At 43.3% G+C, this 15271-nt stretch overlaps 1 protein-coding gene across 1 annotated transcript in view; it reads left to right on the top strand.

Annotated features, from left to right (window-relative positions):
- The window catches only part of LOC140736584 (interleukin-12 receptor subunit beta-2-like), a 90393-nt gene that overhangs the window by 39264 nt on the left and 35858 nt on the right, over positions 1 to 15271 (top strand). Inside the window, exons 7-10 of the mRNA XM_073062403.1 lie at positions 3627 to 3834; positions 4893 to 5123; positions 5532 to 5633; positions 13081 to 13236. Of these exons, the coding sequence (XP_072918504.1) occupies positions 3627 to 3834; positions 4893 to 5123; positions 5532 to 5633; positions 13081 to 13236 (697 nt within the window). The remainder of the gene's footprint in view (positions 1 to 3626; positions 3835 to 4892; positions 5124 to 5531; positions 5634 to 13080; positions 13237 to 15271) is intronic.

The raw sequence follows: 15271 nt of genomic DNA, 5'->3' as shown, positions 1-15271 counted from the left end.
TTGTTTCTGAATTAACTATGTCACTCTCCATCTTAATGAAGAATTCCACCATATTATGGTCACTCTTACCCAAGGGGCCTTGCACGACAAGATTGCTAACTAACCCTCCCTCATTGCTCAATACCCAATCTAGAATGGCCTGCTCTCTAGTTGGTTCAGAAAACCATCCCGCATGCATTCCAAGAAATCCTCTTCCTCAGCACCCTTACCATTTTGGTTCACCCAATCTATATGTAGATTGAAGTCACCCATTATAACTACTGTTCCTTTATTGCACGCATTTCTAATTTCCTGTTTAATGCCATCCCCAACCTCACTACTACTGTTAGGTGGCCTGTACACAACTCCCACCAGCGTTTTCTGCCCCTTAGTGTTATGCAGCTCTACCCATATAAAGGGGGAAAGGCTTAATAAATATTTGTTTTTTAGAAGCACTGATGTAAACCTCCTAAAACTGAACACACACAAAATGCTGGTGGAACACAGCAGGCCAGACAGCATCTATAGGGAGAAGCGCTGTCGACGTTTTGGGCCAAGACCCGAAGGGTCCACCAGCATTTTGTGTGTGTTGTTGTTTGAATTTCCAGCATCTGTAGATTTCCTCGTGTTTGCTCCTAAAACTGGCAGAGGTAGATATAGGTTCCAGACTGATTCTTCTCCATGGTGAGCCCTTACGTCTTTCAACACTGCCCCACTAATGAGCTGCCCAAATGTCAAACACTATATGGATGGTGTGACCTGACACACCAGTATGCATTCTGTTTGGGTCTTGACTCCAACTTCCCTCCAGGCCAGTGGAAAAGTTCACAGAAACATCCACCCCATGCTTTGTTAAGTCTTAGAGTTGATTAGAGTTGCTGTTGTTAAGTCTTTCCTTACACAGTTCATTTAATAAGTGCATCAATCAAGCCTCAACATTGGAAGGAAAACCTGTCAATTCTGGAAATCTGAAATTTTGATGCAGTTTCTTAAACCTGAAATGTTGACAAAGTTCAAAGTACATTTATTATCAAAGAATGTACACTACACTATGCACAACCTTGAGATCCGTCTCTTGCAGACAGCCACAAAACAAAGAAACACAATAGGATCCACAACAAAGCACACACAACAAAGACCGACAAACATTCAGTGGGCAGAAAAAAGTACAAATCATGCAAATGATAAAAGAGTTAAAAAAAATACACAGAACAAGCACTGCAGAGGCCCCAAAAGTGAGTCCACAGCTGAGGAGTCAGTTCAGCGCTGAGGTGAGTGAAGCCTGTCCAGGAGCCCCATGGGTGCAGAGTAACAACTGCTCCCGAACCTGGCAGTGTGTGACCCAAGACCCACTGCCCAATTTTTTAGTAGTGAGAAGAGAGGAAGATGGGTTAAGTGCAAGCATTCGCGATGTGCTCATGGCTGTTTCTCTCTCTATGGATGCCTCCTGATCTGAATTGAATTGAATTGACTTTATTTCTTACATCGTTCACATATGTGAGGAGTAAAAATCTTCACGTTACGTCTCCATAGAACCACAGAACATTACAGCACAGAAACAGGCCCTTTGGCCCTTCTTGGCTGTACTGAACCATTTTTCTGCCTAGTCCCACTGACCTGCACCTGCAACATATCCCTCCATACGCCTCTCATCCATGTACCTGTCCAAGTTTTTCTTAAATGTTAAAAGTGAGCCCACATTTACCATTTCATCTGGCAACTCACTCCACACTCCCACCACTCTGTGTGATGAAACTCCCCCTAATGTTCCCTTTAAACTTTTCCCCCTTCACCTTTAACCCATGTCCTCTGGGGTTTTTTTTCTCCCCTAGCCTCAGTGGAAAAAGCCTGCTTGCATTCACTCTATCTATACCCATCATAATTTTATACACCTCTATCAAAACTCCCCTCATTCTACACTCCAGGGAATAAAATCCTAACCTATTCAACCTTTCTCTGTAACTCAGTTTCTCAAGTCCCGGCAACCTTCGCTGCAATCTTTCAACCTTATTAATATCCTTCCTGTAAGGTGACTAAAACTGCTCACAATACTCCAAATTTGGCCTCACCAATGCCTTATACAACCTCACCATAACATTCCAACTCTTATATTCAATACATAAAGGCCAATGTACCAAAATCTCTCTTTACGACCCTATCTACCTGTGATGCCACTTTTAGGCAATTATATATCTGTATTCCCAGATCCCTCTGTTCTACTGCACTCCTTAGTGTCCTACCATTTACCTTGTATGTTCTACCTTGGCTTGTCCTTCCAAAGTGCAATATCTCACATTTGGCTGCATTAAACTCCATCTGCCATTTGTCAGCCCATTTTTCCAGCTGGTCCAAATCCCTCTGCAAGCTTTGAAAACCTTCCGTCTGAATGTGCAATGTGCTTATTATAGTAATTTGTAACAAATAGTATGTAAAGTAAGATATACAACAAGACAATATAGCTTATTTCAATTGTGTCAGCATGAATTAATCAGTCTGATGGTCTGGTGGAAGAAGCTGTCTTGGAGTCTGTTGGTCCTGGCTTTGCTACGGTACCGTTTCCCAGATGGTAGCAGCTGAAACAGTTTGTAGTTGGGGTGACTCAGGTCCGCAATGATCCTTTGGGCCATTTTTACACACCTGTCTTTGTAAATGTCCTGAATCATGGGAAGTTCACATCCGCAGATGTGCTGGGCTGTCCGCACCACTCTCTGCAGAGTCCTGCGATAGAGGGAAGTACAGTTCCCATACCAGGCAGTGATGCAGCCAGTCAGGATGCTCTCAATTGTGCCCCTGCAGAAAGTCCTTAGAATTTGGGGACTCATGTCGAACTTCTTCAACCATCTGAGGTGAAAGAGGCGCTGTTGTGCTTTTCTCACCACACAGCCATTACGTACAGACCACGTGAGGTCCTCGGTGATGTGAATACCGAGGAACTTGAAGCTGTTCACCCTCTCAACCCCAGATCCACTGATGTCAATAGTGGTTATCCTGTCTCTGTTCCTCCTGTAATCCACAACCAGCTCCTTTGTTTTTGTGACTTTGAGGGAGAGGTTGTTTTTTGACACCACTGTGGCAGGGTGATGACTTCACTGGAGGCCGCCTCGTTATTATTTAAGATGAGGACAATCAATGTAGTATTATCGGCAAATGTAATTAGCAGATTGGAGCTGTGGGTGGCGAAACAGTCTTGGGTGTACAGAGAGTAAAGGAGGAGGCTTAGGACACAGCCCTGAAGGCCCCTGAGTTGAGGGTCAGAGGGACAGAGGTAAGGGAGCCCACACTTACCACCTGCCAGCAATCTGATCCAGGATCCAGCTGCACAAGGCAAGGTGAAGCACTCTGTGGAGTGTTTCCAATATTTTTTGTTTCAAGCATCAGTACGCAGTGATTTTTAGCAATGGCAGTAATTGGATTTTCTGTCTCTTCCTCTCTCCGGCAAAACCTAATCATTTACAGGCGAAGCATTTGCCCCTGTACTGACCTAATCCATTAATCTGCCAACAGTAATAGATAAATTAGTGATAGGAGGCAAAATTGTAGCGATCTCTTGGTTTTCCACAAATGTAACCCTTCATTAAGGAACTTAATGATTCTTTTTAGCCAAGAAATTTCTGCCGTTTATTAACATAATACTCTCCTTTCCCTAGCCTCTCCTCCATCCTCAGGAAACCAGGGGAATTATTCTGGGTTATCATCTTTATTATCTACAAAATGGACAGAGAAAATTCATCCAGCAGAATGTAACAGAAACCCAGTACAGCTGGAGTACACCCTGGGAATCAGACACTATCTTCATCACCGCATTTAACTCCAAAGGAAACACAACGCCCTCAGTGCTCCACATAGGAGAAGCAAGTAATTTCAATTATTTTCAGGAGCTTTGCTCTGAAGCCAAATTCACCATTTACTTGTATTTACACGTACAACTATTTCAAGAACTGTCATTTCCTGTTACAGGTTAGAGGCTGATGTAGATTTTACTCCCACTCATTTCTCAGAATAGTCAACATTGAACAGGAAGGTGTAGATTTGACTCTGTATAGAAAAAGGGTCAGACTCTTAGTTAAGAAATTTGTAACATTTGATAGCAGACAATTAGAAAAGGCAATGGCAGACATGAACTCCATCAGAACAAGCCCGGGAATGGAAAGTAAAACTAGGGAGCAATACTGCTTAATGGTCCTGAAAATGTGAAATAATTGGTGTATGTGGCACAAATACCTTTCAGTTATTGGAAATTTTAATTCTAACATTGGCTGTACTTCTGTTTCATTGAAAAACTATATTTTTGTCTCAAGTCTTCACTGAGCAAAGATATCTCACTGAATGCTGCTTAAAGAGGGCAGAGGAAACAGGTCAAAACCAGACTAGGACTGTGAGCTGAGACCAGCTGTAGCTAAGTTGCCTTACTGGTGTGAAATGGGATTTTACTTTGTACGGGGGTAGTGTATGCAGTTGGAACAGAACAAAAGGTAACATTTCTCTGCAGCAGCCTGAGCTGTGCGTAGCCTTTGAGCATTGGCTTCTGATAAGGGTCTCTCAGCAATTCAATATGCCACCCACCCCCTCGGGAAAGAAAGTGTCAGTAGTGGAAGACTCAAACGTGGGTAAATCTGCAGATGCTGGAAATCCAAGCGAAACACACAGAATGCTGGAGGGACTCAGTGTCTATGGAAAAGAGTCAACAGTCGGCATTTCATCCCGAGGGTCCTGATGAAGGGTCTCGGCCTGAAACGTCGACTGTTAACTCTTTTCCATAGACACTGCCTGGCCTGTAGAGTCTCTCCAGCATTCTCATGTAGTGTTGGAAAACTTCCTTATGTGGTTTATAAGTCCTCCTTGATACAGGTATAATGTGAACATGCTCCAGTTTCATTGAACAATATGATTGTGCTTTTATTCTCACCAAACAGAACTAAAGGCTCCCAGAAACGTGAAGGTGGAACGGGCTAGAGAGTTCGGAATACTTGTCAAATGGGAGCCGCCAGATGAAACCAGTGAGTCTGTGCTAGGCTACGTAGTCGACTGGATAGAAACTACAACCAGAGACAAGGAGCTGCTTAGTTGGAAAAGACTTCCCAGAGCCAATCTTTCTTTGTTCGTAAGGCAGACTTCTTCATCTCAGGACTTTCTAACAGAAGAAAGTAAGTTTACAATGAACTGCAGCCATCATTGCCTGCTGTATCTCAGAGTCATGTCTCCATCCTCCTAAAGTAACCAGTAGAATTAGAGTATTGGACATCACCTCCCAATGCAGGAAAGTAGCTCCTGGTTTTGCTGAGCAGGTTTGTATGGATGTAGATTTCAAGGATTGGTCTTGTCTCCATGGTAGACTTTTACCAAATGTGCTATTGCTATCACAGAAATATCATTGACATAGAATAAAATCATGAAAGAGGACAATAGGTATCAGACTCCCCATGGTAGTAGAGGTCATAATAAGGTAGATTATATATGTGTGGATTTGTACAGAGTGCTTATTTTATATTCTTTGGGTTCTGTTTGTCACAAAGCAGTTTTGTTTAATATAGCAATTTATCTTCGTTATTTAGGAGGCATTATGCCAAGAAAACGCTACAATATTTCTGTCACTGCAGTCTACCGGAATGGACGAGGAAGATCTAGCTTAGTGCAGGGATATTCAGTAGAAGGAAGTAAGTGATTGGCATAATATTCTTTTTTTTCTATTTTTTTCATATATCTTTAATTTCCTCTCTAGCAAGTAAGAGTGACTGATTGTCAGACTTTATTCCCTTGTCCGAGAGATCTTTTAAATATACAAAAAAAATCAAATCAAATCAAGCTTAATTATCATTCAGAGAGTACATGGATACAATCAAACGAGACAGGGGCCCAGGCACTTAGCATACGTTCAAAATAGTGAGAGTAGGGCCCTGAGCGACATGCAAATTGTTGCACAGCCCCGGCAATCCAGCCTGTCCTTCCACCGGTCAAACACTGGAGGGCAGCACAGATGGACGAGGCCAGCTCCAACCGAGCACAATGCAAACTACGCTTCATACAACGTCATCTCATCTGGACAGCAGCAGCAGCAGGCAAGCCTGCTTGAGGCCTTGTCATCGCTACAGCCTAGGCTACGCTGCTGCCTCAAGGGAACCAGGCCTGCGGCATCTCACATTATCAATGTCCAACAGGGTCCTGTGATCTCAAGGGAAATTTGGACATTCATTCATGGTCACACTGCACTCTGCTTTCGCACACCAGCTCCAACGCCGTTGAGTGACAGGGGCAGCAAGGTTTGCACCCAGGTCACCTCCTCCAAATCTTCTCTGCCCTTCCGCCAGCTTCACCTTCTCTGGTCTGAGCGCTGGTTTCCCCTTCTCCCGGCTCAGATCCGGTTTCTCCTCCCAGCCGAGCACAAGGCTTCCCCTTCTCCCGGCTCAGATCCAGTTTCTCCTCCCAGCCGAGCGCAAGGCTTCCCCTTCTCCCGGCTCAGATCCGGTTTCTCCTCCCAGCCGAGCACAAGGCTTCCCCTTCTCCCGGCTCAGATCCGGTTTCTCCTCCCAGCTGAGCGCAAGGCTTCCCCTTCTCCCGGCTCAGATCCGGTTTCTCCTCCCAGCCGAGCGCAAGGCTTCCCCTTCTCCCGGCTCAGATCCGGTTTCTCCTCCCAGCCGAGCGCAAGGCTTCCCCTTCTCCCGGCTCAGATCCGGTTTCTCCTCCCAGCCGAGCGCAAGGCTTCCCCTTCTCCCGGCTGAGGACCGGTTTCTCCTCCCAGCCGAGCGCAAGGCTTCCCCTTCTCCCGGCTCAGATCCGGTTTCTCCTCCCAGCCGAGCGCAAGGCTTCCCCTTCTCCCGGCTCAGATCCGGTTTCTCCTCCCAGCCGAGCGCAAGGCTTCCCCTTTTCCCGGCTGAGGACCAGTTTCTCCTCCTAGCCGAGCGCTAGGCATTGCTCTTTGAGTCCAGTACAGTCTTCACATCATAAATAACACATTTTAAAAAGAAAAGTGCACAGTATGGAAATAAACCCTTTTGCCCACCAGCCAAACTGATCATCAACCATTCATTTACACTAACATGACATTAATCCAATTTTTTAAACTTTTTCCTTATGTTTCACCTCCTCTTCCTGTACTCACATACTAGGAGTATTTAACAATTGCTAATTAATGTACCAATACACACATCTTTGGGATGTGGGAGGAAACCAGAGCACAAAGAGGAAACCCGGATAGTCGCAAGGAGAATGTGAAAATTCAGCAGCAGCAGCACCCAAGGTTAGGATTGAACCCCATATCACTGGCTCTATTTCTACCACCCTCTTGTGTCATGTAATGTCACAATCAGTTCAATCAACCTCACGCAATGTCCCCACACATTGCATAAGTCACTGGTCAGAACCAGGATTCCAGATACTTTTCTTTAAGGGCCTGACAGCAACCAGCAGCAATGTTGCTGGCTCTGATCAAACAACTTAGTACAGATTAGATTCAAATGGAGAAACTATCTCTGGATGATTCATTTACAAACTACACAGAACACTTGCAAACTAAGCCATTGTGTAAACACCCTTCAATGTCTTTTCATTCATTTACTGGAACCCTGTCCCAATTTGAACAACAGGACAGGACATTTCTGCAGCATGTTTAACTATAGTCACTGTATTTCACAACACGGCCACATTCTCCTGTGTGATTTTTTAGGTGTGTTCTCCTGTTTAGGTGTGCAGCAGAATAAATATCAGCAATCTATAGTGAATTTGTAAATTCATGTCAGGGTTTTTTTACCTTGATTGATGCTGAACAAAACATAGGAATGTAACTCATATAATCTGCAGAGAAGCTATAGCTCCAAGGAAACACTGAAAAAAAGGGAAAGTAAGAATGCTTGTAGATATGAAACAGATTCCAAGTGCTAGGCATGTACAGTGGAGCTAGAAAGTTGTGAACCCTGTAGAATTTTTGCGTAAATATGACCCAAAACGTCGTCAGATCTTCATTTAATTCCTAAAACTAGATAAAGAGAAATCAATTAAATAACTAACACAAAAATGTTATTCATGTGTATTTATTTATTGAGAAAAATGATCTAGTATTACATGTATTTGTTGGAAAAAGTATGTGAACCTCTGGGGTAATGCCTTCTACAAAAGCTATTTGGAGTCAGGAGTTCCAATCAATGAGATGAGATTGAAGGTGTGGATTGTAGAGGTGTCCTGCCCTATAAAAAAGACACACACAACCAGGTTACTGACAGAGCCTTCTCTTCTCAAGAAAGATCTGTTTATATGCACTATGCCTCGATCAAAACAAGTTTCAGAGGACCATAGACAAAGAATTGTAGAGATGCATGAAGCTGGAAAAGGCTTCAAAAGCATTTCTAAAGACCTGAGTGTTCATCAGTCCACAGTAAGAGAAATTGTTTACAAATGGAGAAAACTCAGTACTGTTGCTACTCTCCCTAGGCATGGGCATCCTGCAAAGATCACACCAAGAGCACAATGTGCAATGCTGAAGGAGGAGAATAAGAACCCAAGGGTAACAGCTAAAGACCTGCAGAAACCTCTGGAACTTGCCAAAGTCTCTGTTCATGCATCCACTTCAAGAAAAACACTGAACAAGAATAGTGTTCATGGAAGGACACCACTGCTCCCCAAAAAAAAACATTGCTGCATATTTCGATTTTGCAAAAGACCATCTACAACACTTCTGGGACAATGCTCTGTGGACAGATGAGACAAAAGTTTAACTTTTTGGAAGAAAGGCATGTAGCTATTTTTGGAGAAAAAAGGGAACTGCACACCAACACCAAAACCTCATCTCAACTGTGAAACAAGGTGGAAGGAGCAACGTGGGTTGGGCTGCTTTGCTGCCTCAGGGCCTGGACAGCTTGCAATCGTTGAGGGAACAATGAATTCAAAATTGTATCAAGACATGTTACTGGAGAATGTCAGGGTAGCTGTCCATCACCTGAACCTTAATAGAACTTACTAGAGTCCTCAAAACTACTTGCTCCTCCACCTACATATTATCTGTAATGCAACAAGACAATGATCCAAAAGACAAGAGTAAAGCAACAGCAGAATGATTTAAAAAGAAGAAAATTTGTGTTTTGGAATGCCTGAGTCAAAGTCCTAACCTTAATCCTATAGAAATATTGTAGAAGGACCTGAATCAATCAGTTCATGCAAGGAAACCCACCAACATCCCAGAGTTGAAGCAGTTTTATAAGGAGGAATGGCCTAAAGATTCTCCAAGCCTCTGTACAGGATTGATCAACAGTTACCAGAAATGTCTGATTGAAGTTATTGCTGTCCAAGGGGGTCACACCAGTTACTGAAAGCAAAGGTTCACATACTTTTTCCAACAAATACATGTTATATAGGATAATTTTTCTCAATAAATACATGAACATGTATAATATTTTTATGTTATTTATTTAATTGGGTTCTCATAATCTAGTTTTAGGACTTGCGTGAAGATCTGATCACATTTTAGTTCATATTTATACAGAAATAGAGAAACTTATACAGGGTTCACAAACTTTCTAGTACCTTGGTATAGTGTTGTAGAGGAGGTAATTTGAACCCTTGTCTTTCACACAACAAGCAGGAGCAGGTTAAATCGACAATTAATGAAATCTTCCTGGGTCTGTTTTAACTTTGAAACTGGACTAATCTAAGAAGACCTTAGTCATAATGTTCAAATGCAACTCTGTACCAATACTTTGGTGGTGATCTAAATTTAATGTCTCCCATAAGACCTTAAGATATAGGAGCAGAATTAGGTAATTTGGTCCATCGCATCTGCTGATGCAATTGGCTGATTCAATTTTCCTCTCAGCCCCATTCTCCTGCCTTCTCCCCATAACCCTTCAGGCCCTGACCAACCAAGAATCTAATCAACCTCTGCCTTAAATATACATAAAAACTTGGCCTCCATAGCTGCCTGTGGCAAAGAATTCCACAGATTTACCAGTCCAGCTAAAGAAATTCCTTCTCATCTCCATTCTCAAAGGACGTGCCTCTATTCTGAGGCTGTGTCCTCTGGTCATAGATTATCCCACCATGGGAAATATCCTCTCCATATCCACTCTATCTATGTATTTCACCATTCAATAAGTTTCAATTAAGTCACCCCTCACTTTTCTGAATTCTAGTGAACAGAGGCCCAGAGCCATCAAGCGCTTTTCATATGACAAGCCATTCAATCCTGGATTAATTTTTGTGAACTTCCTTTGAACCCTCTCCAGTTTCAGCACATCCTTTCTAAGATAAGGGGCCCAAACCTGCTCTCAATACTCCAAGTGAGGCCTCACCAGTGCTTTATAAAGTCTCAGCAGTACATCCTTGCTTTTATATTCTAGTCCCCTTGAAATGAATACTAAATTTGCTTTTGCCTTCCTCACCACAGGTTCAACCTACAAAATAACCTTTAGAGAACCTGCACAAGAACTCCCAAGACCTTTTGCACCTCAGACTTTAGTATTTTCTCTCCATTTAGAAGAGTCAATCCTTTTGTTTCTTCTACCAAAGTGCATGTCTGGACACTTCCCGATATTGTATTCCATTTTCCATTTCTTCGCCCATTCTCCTAGTCTGTCTAGGTCCTTCTGTAGCCTCTCTACTTCCTCAAAACTACCTGCCCCTCCACTCTCTCATATCATCTGTAAACTTTGCAACAAAGCCATCAATTCCATCATCCAAATCATTGACACATAATGTAAAAAGAAATTGGTCCCAACATAGACCCCTGTGGAACACCACTAGTCACTGGCAGCCAGTCAGGAAAAGCTCCCTTTATTCCCACTCTTTGCCTCCTGCCAATCAACCACTGTTTTATCCATGCTAGAATCTTTCCTGTAGTACCATAAGCTCAAAGCTTGTTAAGCAGCCTCGTGTGGCACCTTGTCAAAGGCATTCTGAAAATCCAAGTATACAATTTAAATCGATTCTCCTTTGTCTATCCTGCTTGTTAATTCTTCAAAGAATTCCAACAGATCTGTCGGGCAAGATTTGTCCTTGAGGAAATCATGCTATGTCCTATTTTATCATATGCCTCCAAGTACCCTGAGATCTCATCCTTAATAATCGACTCCAACATTTTCCCAACCACCAGTATCAGACTAACTATAGATTCCTTTCTTCTTCGTCTCCCCCTTCTTGAAGAGTGGAGTGACATTTACAATTTTCCAGTTTTGCGGAACTTTCCAGAATCTAGAGATTCTTGAAAGATCATCGCTAGTGCCTCCAAGATCTCTTCAGCCACCTCTTTCAGAGCCCGGAGGTGTACGCCATCTGGTTCAGGTGACTTAGCTACCTTCAGACCTTTCAGTTTCCCAAGAACCTCCTGTCTAGTTATGGAAACTTGACATACTTCATGTCCCCTAACACCTGGAACTTCCACCATACTACTAGTGATTTCCACAGTGAAAAGTGATGCAACATACTTATTCAGTTCATTTGCCATTCAGTTGTCCTCCATTACTACCTGTCCAGCAGCATTTTCTAGTGGTCCAATATCCACTCTTACCTCTCTTTTACACATTATATATCTAAAGAAACTTTTGGTATCCTCTTTAATATTATTGGCTAGCTTACTTATGTATGCCATCTTTTCCTTAACAATTTTTTTAGTTGCCTTCTGTTATTTAAAAGCTTCCCAATCCTCTAACTTCCCACTAACATGCTCTATTATATGCATATGCCCTCTTTGGCTTTTTTGTTGGCTTCGACTTCTCTTGTTAGTCACAGTTGTGTCATCTTTCCTTTAGAATACTTTTTCCTCTTTGGGATGTATATATCTTGTGCCTCCCATTTGACATTCCCAGGGCTTAGGAATCCTTAACTGATGAAGGAGTATGGAAGCAGCTGGAACCAGCAAGTGCTTTTTGGCACTGTTTGTGGACAATGTAAAGCAGGAATGCCTCCAGCTGTCAGGAAAACACTAATTTATTGAAGGTTCAAAGGTTTAAAGTTTCATTTATTATCAAAGTAGGTATGCAATATACAATTCTTCTCCAGCTAGCCATGAAACTCAGAAAGCCATGGAAGTAAGTTCAAATCACCCCCCGCACAAAAAGCAGCACCATGATCATCAGCCCCCCAAATCGCCCTCCCCCACAAAGTGCTCTACATGTCCTAACTTTATTGCATCTCATCATAGCCTACCCAGCTTATCGCTACTGCCTCCTGATAAGTATTGAGTACTCCACTGACACTCCATTGAGTATTGGGCAGTGGTTTTCATGGGTGAAAATATAACTAGCCCATCAAGCTATTTTCTTGCCTAGCAATTTGAAGATGTGAAAGTCTAAAGGTATTTTGCATGCATAGAGAGTTCTTCCAATGAATAAAGTTCAAAGCAGGTTTATTATCAAAGAACATAAATGTCACCATATACAACCCTGAGATTCATTTTCTTGCAGGCATACACAGTAAATCCAAGAAACACAATAGAATCAAAGAAAGACTGCATCAACAAGATGGACAAACAATCAACATGCAAAAGACAACAAACTGAAAATACAAAAGATAGATAGATAGATAAATAAGTAAGCAATGAACATCGAGGGCATGAGGTGAGATTCCATGAAAGTGAGTCCATAGGTTGTGGCAACAGTTCAGTAGGGGTCAGTGAAGTTATCCCCTGTGGTTCAAGAGCCCGATGGAGCCTAACAGGAGGAGGATTGGCTCAAAAATTGGGAAAGATCACCCTATCTACTCCATGGTGCAGCTATGCAGCCCTGATAGTTGCCAAAATCAGAAAAATTCAGCTTTTGCCTGCAAGTGAGCTTTTTATGTGTTTAAAGGCACACGAGTGAATCTGCAGATGCTGGAAATAAATAAAAACACAAAATGCTGGCAGAACTCAGCAGGCCAGACAGCATCTATGGGAGAAGGTAGTGACAATGTTTCAGGCTAAAACCCTTCATCAGGAGGGTGAAAGCACGTATAGCACCCTCCTGATGAAGGGTTTCGGCCCGAAACGTCGTCACTACCTCCTCCCATAGATACTGTCTGGCCTGCTGAGCTCTGCCAGCATTTTGTGTTTTTTTTATGTGTTTATCTGTATTTCAACTTCAAAAAAGTAAAGACGAGAGCTTCCTGCATCTCCTTTTCAATGTTATGTCTTTCTTGTTTCAGAACCTACAACGGGACCAAATGTTTCATTGATGAAATTGGATGGACCGCAAGTTCAAATAAAGTGGGAGGAGATTCCGCTCGAACAACAGCAAGGATTTATCATAGGCTATACTATATATGTGAAAAGAGGTTCAGATGGATCCAGCCTTGTTCCATGTAAATCTATTTCTTTTATACTCTTTTTTTTAATAATGATTAACTTTACTTTTTCTCTTCTTCCTGTCTTGAGGGGGAAAAAGTGGTTTTAGTGCAGTTAATGCTGCTGCAAAACTTCTCTATGCTGGTTCAATGACAGGAGCAGGGTCACTTCTAACCGGTTCCCCATTGGTAAATTACTTCTCTCTCTGTACGAGGCAGAGATTGCACTGTGCCAGAACCCCCTCCTCCACAACCCTGCGGTCCAAACACTTCTGCGTCCAAAACCATTTGAACTTTCAACTCCATCTCTAGCAATTGTTTGATACCTATGTTGAATAATCTTACATGTCATTTTAATTATTGATGCAAACAATACGTGAGGCTTAATAGTCAAATGCAACAAAGCACAGTTGTGTACAATGTCCTGTGAATGTTAATCAAAATGGTTCTACTGGCCCCGGATGAGGGGGGAGGTCGAAGAATACTGTAGGGGATGCAGTCGTTGCATCCGGAGGAAGACCCTGCCCGCGTCGACGGCTCCACTGTCGCACTTGCAGAGTGCGGGACCTCTGGACCTGGTATGTATGGATTTCCTGTCGATTGAGCCTGATACCAGCAACACCGCGAGTCTTAGTCATCACCGATCATTACACTCGCTAAGCTTCGACTGACCCAGGCCCCAGTGTTGGCTTTTGCCAATCCCCAGAAGCCATACGTGCTGCACACGGATGCCAGCCGAGAGGGTCTAGGGGCTGTTCTGTACCAGGGGCATGGCAAAGCATTGAGACCGGTAGCCTTTGTCAGCCAAAGCTTATCGCCATCTGAGAGAAACTATCCCACTCACGTTGGAGTTCCTGGCGCTGAAGTGGGCGGTGGTGGACAAGTTGAGCGATTACCTGTACGGAGCCAAGTTTGAGGTGAGAACGGATAACAATCCTCTCACTTATATTTTGACTTCGGCTAAGCTGGATGCCACAGGACATCGGTGGCTGGCGGCCTTGTCGGTATATGATTTCAGCCTGAGGTACCGCTCAGGAAGCAAGAATGTCGATGCGGATGCTTTGTCTCGTCGGGAGCCGGGGGAACAGGAGAAGGACCAGGAGTGGGAGAGTGTCCCTGCCCCTGGAGTGAAGGCTATGTGTCAGTTTGCTATCACCGTGAAGGCCGAGGGAAGAGGAAGGCTGGAGCGGTTGACATATGTGGTGTCAGGAGAACCGAGGGTGATTTCTACTGTTCTGAGTAGTTATGTCGCTGCTTTCTGCACTTGGGTTGGGTTTTGTGTTTTGCAAGAAGCCTTGGGGAACTCTGGTAATGTCATGAGGGCATGACATTTGCTGGTGGGGGGAGAATGTACAATGTACTGTGTATGTTAATCAAAATGGCTTCTTTGGTTTGCTAGAGTAGGAATGCTTTTATGTTTGATAAGTGTTTTCTCTCGCAGTTGTTTAGCTTTGGACTTGCTGATATGGGGATTGTATTCATTTGTTAACCAATGGGGAATGTTATTTTGTCTTGTGAGGCTGGGAGCTTGGGGGTTTCGCGGTCTTCTCAGGGGAGGCGGGAAGGAGACATCGAGGAAGGTGGACGTGCGCTGCACTGCTCGGTCGACCACCAGGGGTGGTCCCAGGTGCGAGGACGTGGAGGTCGGAGGCAAGCGATGAGGGGTCGAATGGTTCGATGGTTGAGCTCCAACGATGTGCACTAAACTGACTGAACTTTGATAAGTTGGTGCCTTTTACTTTATTTTCTTTTCCTTCATATATACTGAGGTAGGGTTGGTGAGTGGCTGGATCTCCTTTTCCCCTAGACATATACCAGCCTGTTGGGTAAGTGTTACATTTGTAAGCTCACTAATTTTTTGTGCAAGCTGCTGTGACAAAAAATTACCTTCATCATTAACTCTTCAGTGAAATACACATCAGTTTACAAGTATGATGTTCACTAATAAGTTTAAATAATTACTGAATTAGGCAGCAATTATTTAAAACAGAATTACACAGGAATTTGTAGTCTGGTGAATCTCTGAAATCGACTCTGGAGGGTGACAGAGTTG

This window comes from Hemitrygon akajei, chromosome 12 (genome assembly GCF_048418815.1).
Source record: "Hemitrygon akajei chromosome 12, sHemAka1.3, whole genome shotgun sequence".
Classification (NCBI taxonomy): Eukaryota; Metazoa; Chordata; class Chondrichthyes; order Myliobatiformes; family Dasyatidae; genus Hemitrygon; species Hemitrygon akajei.
The sequence above is the reverse complement of the archived record's forward strand: the minus strand, read 5'-3'. Positions and strand labels throughout refer to the sequence as shown.